At 38.3% G+C, this 1,856-nt stretch overlaps 1 protein-coding gene across 5 annotated transcripts in view; it reads right to left on the reverse strand.

Annotated features, from left to right (window-relative positions):
- Positions 1 to 1,856, reverse strand: part of LOC106525812 (receptor tyrosine-protein kinase erbB-4) — a 513,565-nt gene that overhangs the window by 121,811 nt on the left and 389,898 nt on the right. For all 5 annotated transcript variants that reach the window (XM_014020153.1, XM_014020151.1, XM_014020152.1 and 2 more), the window contains one exon: positions 227 to 432. In XM_014020153.1, coding sequence (XP_013875607.1) covers positions 227 to 432 — 206 coding nt within the window. The remainder of the gene's footprint in view (positions 1 to 226; positions 433 to 1,856) is intronic.

The following is a 1,856-nucleotide window of genomic DNA, read 5'->3' on the forward strand; positions in this document are numbered from 1 at the left end:
TCAGTTAAAATACATAAGCAAAAATATTTATCCGAGTATAATACTACCCCTCCAACTTTATGGATGATTTTATGGATTAAATTTTACATATTATACTTGAATAAATATGGTACTTTCTGCACATGTTAGCATACAGAACAGAACAAGAGAAGAAACAAAAGCCTGGCATTCAAAGGCAAAGGTGGACAATAAAAAAATAAAAGACCCAAAAATTGCCAACACTCACTGCATTCTTTTGGCTCCTGGTTGTTGCGGATGAGCACTTTTTGGCTTTGGGTCCTGAAGAGCGTTGTCCAGTTGACGGTGTTGTAGAAGCAGAGGCGACTGTTGTTGAAGATGTAAACGTTGCCTGCGCTAATCTCGCTCAGAGACTGGAATTGGAGGGAGGAGATCCAGCGCTGCTTCAGGATCAGCAGAGAAATACCACTTCCACTGTGAGAGGAGACCCATTAAGAGGAGAAACGCGATAAGTAAACACAAGTGTAAAAAGACAAATGAACAAAAAAGGATGTTTCCAAAGCAACAGCTGAAAATCTAGTGGCTAATTTGAACATTAAATGTTAAGAAAAATGCAAATGAACAAATGAACTCTGGAAATTAAAACTACTGTGTGTATGTATATATATATATATATATATATATATATAAACGCCTGCTTGTACTAATTTGACCATGTGGATTTAGAGAAAAATCACATTAAGATCAAACTTATGCACCTAATCCTTGTTTTGAAAAATTCTTCAAGTTGTGCGATAAAAAATCTCTCCACTATGGAAAAAGAACAGTTCATTAACAGCCCTAATCAAATGCACTTGGCATTCATAATCATTTTATGTAAACTTTTGACTGCATCTGGACCTCATTTGCCTGCAGTATCACTTGGATCTTCCTACTTGTGAGCAACACTGAAATATGAAACTAATCAAAGCGGAGCGACAGCAGCACTTCAAAGAGCTTTGGTTTAAAGCTTGAACCACAGTCAACTGACTGAACCTTTACTCGAACATGTCAGACGCATGTATTATGTAGAGAATTAAATGGATAAATTTACATTTGAATTCAAACTTATTGAACAATGTTGTACGACAAAATCGTTTTGTTGACCTAATGAATGAGCAGTGAGCATTGTGAAGCAACCGTCAGTGCAGTGTTCATCTTCTCCTCAATTTATGAATGTTTGGTTTCTGATTCTTTGACTCAAACTGTTAGGCATAACCCAGCCTGGTATGGCCACAGTCGGCCTGCCCCTGGTCTAACCTGGCCCTGGTTGTGTTTGCTTCGAGCAGAGTGCTGCCTTGATTGTATTAAAAACGCACAAATCTAAATGTGACATCATTTTATTTGTGACACAACAATGGACAACATCAAGCTTGTGCTACTTCTTTTTTTGTTCTCTGTAATTCCAGAGCAGCTAAAGCAGAGTGCCGGAAGCCGGWGTGTTGATAGAAGATTAAGCTTTTGCTTGACAAACTACAGTGGAAAGGTACCAAAGACTGTAGCAAACCATACAGCAGTATGATGCTGAAGACAACACAGTAGGGACAGTAAGCTAATGGTATTTCAAGTTTAAGAATCTTTATTATYCCCAAGKGGYAATTTGTTGTACAGTCAGTAAACATTAAACAGCTAATGACAAACTGACCCCAGCAGCTTGGCCTAAATCAGGCATGGGCAATCCTGGTCCTGGAGGGCCGCAGCCCTGCATGTTTTACTTGTTTCTCTGCTCCAATGCACCTGATTTGAAGGAATATACAGTATGATTATCAGGCTTCTGCAGTACGGAGGACCAAAACTGACATAATTAGAAAAAAAAGCAGAATTATATGAACCACTAAATAAATACACTTAAAATGCAC

This window comes from Austrofundulus limnaeus, unplaced genomic scaffold (assembly GCF_001266775.1).
Source record: "Austrofundulus limnaeus strain Quisiro unplaced genomic scaffold, Austrofundulus_limnaeus-1.0 Scaffold242, whole genome shotgun sequence".
NCBI classification, from domain to species: Eukaryota; Metazoa; Chordata; class Actinopteri; order Cyprinodontiformes; family Rivulidae; genus Austrofundulus; species Austrofundulus limnaeus.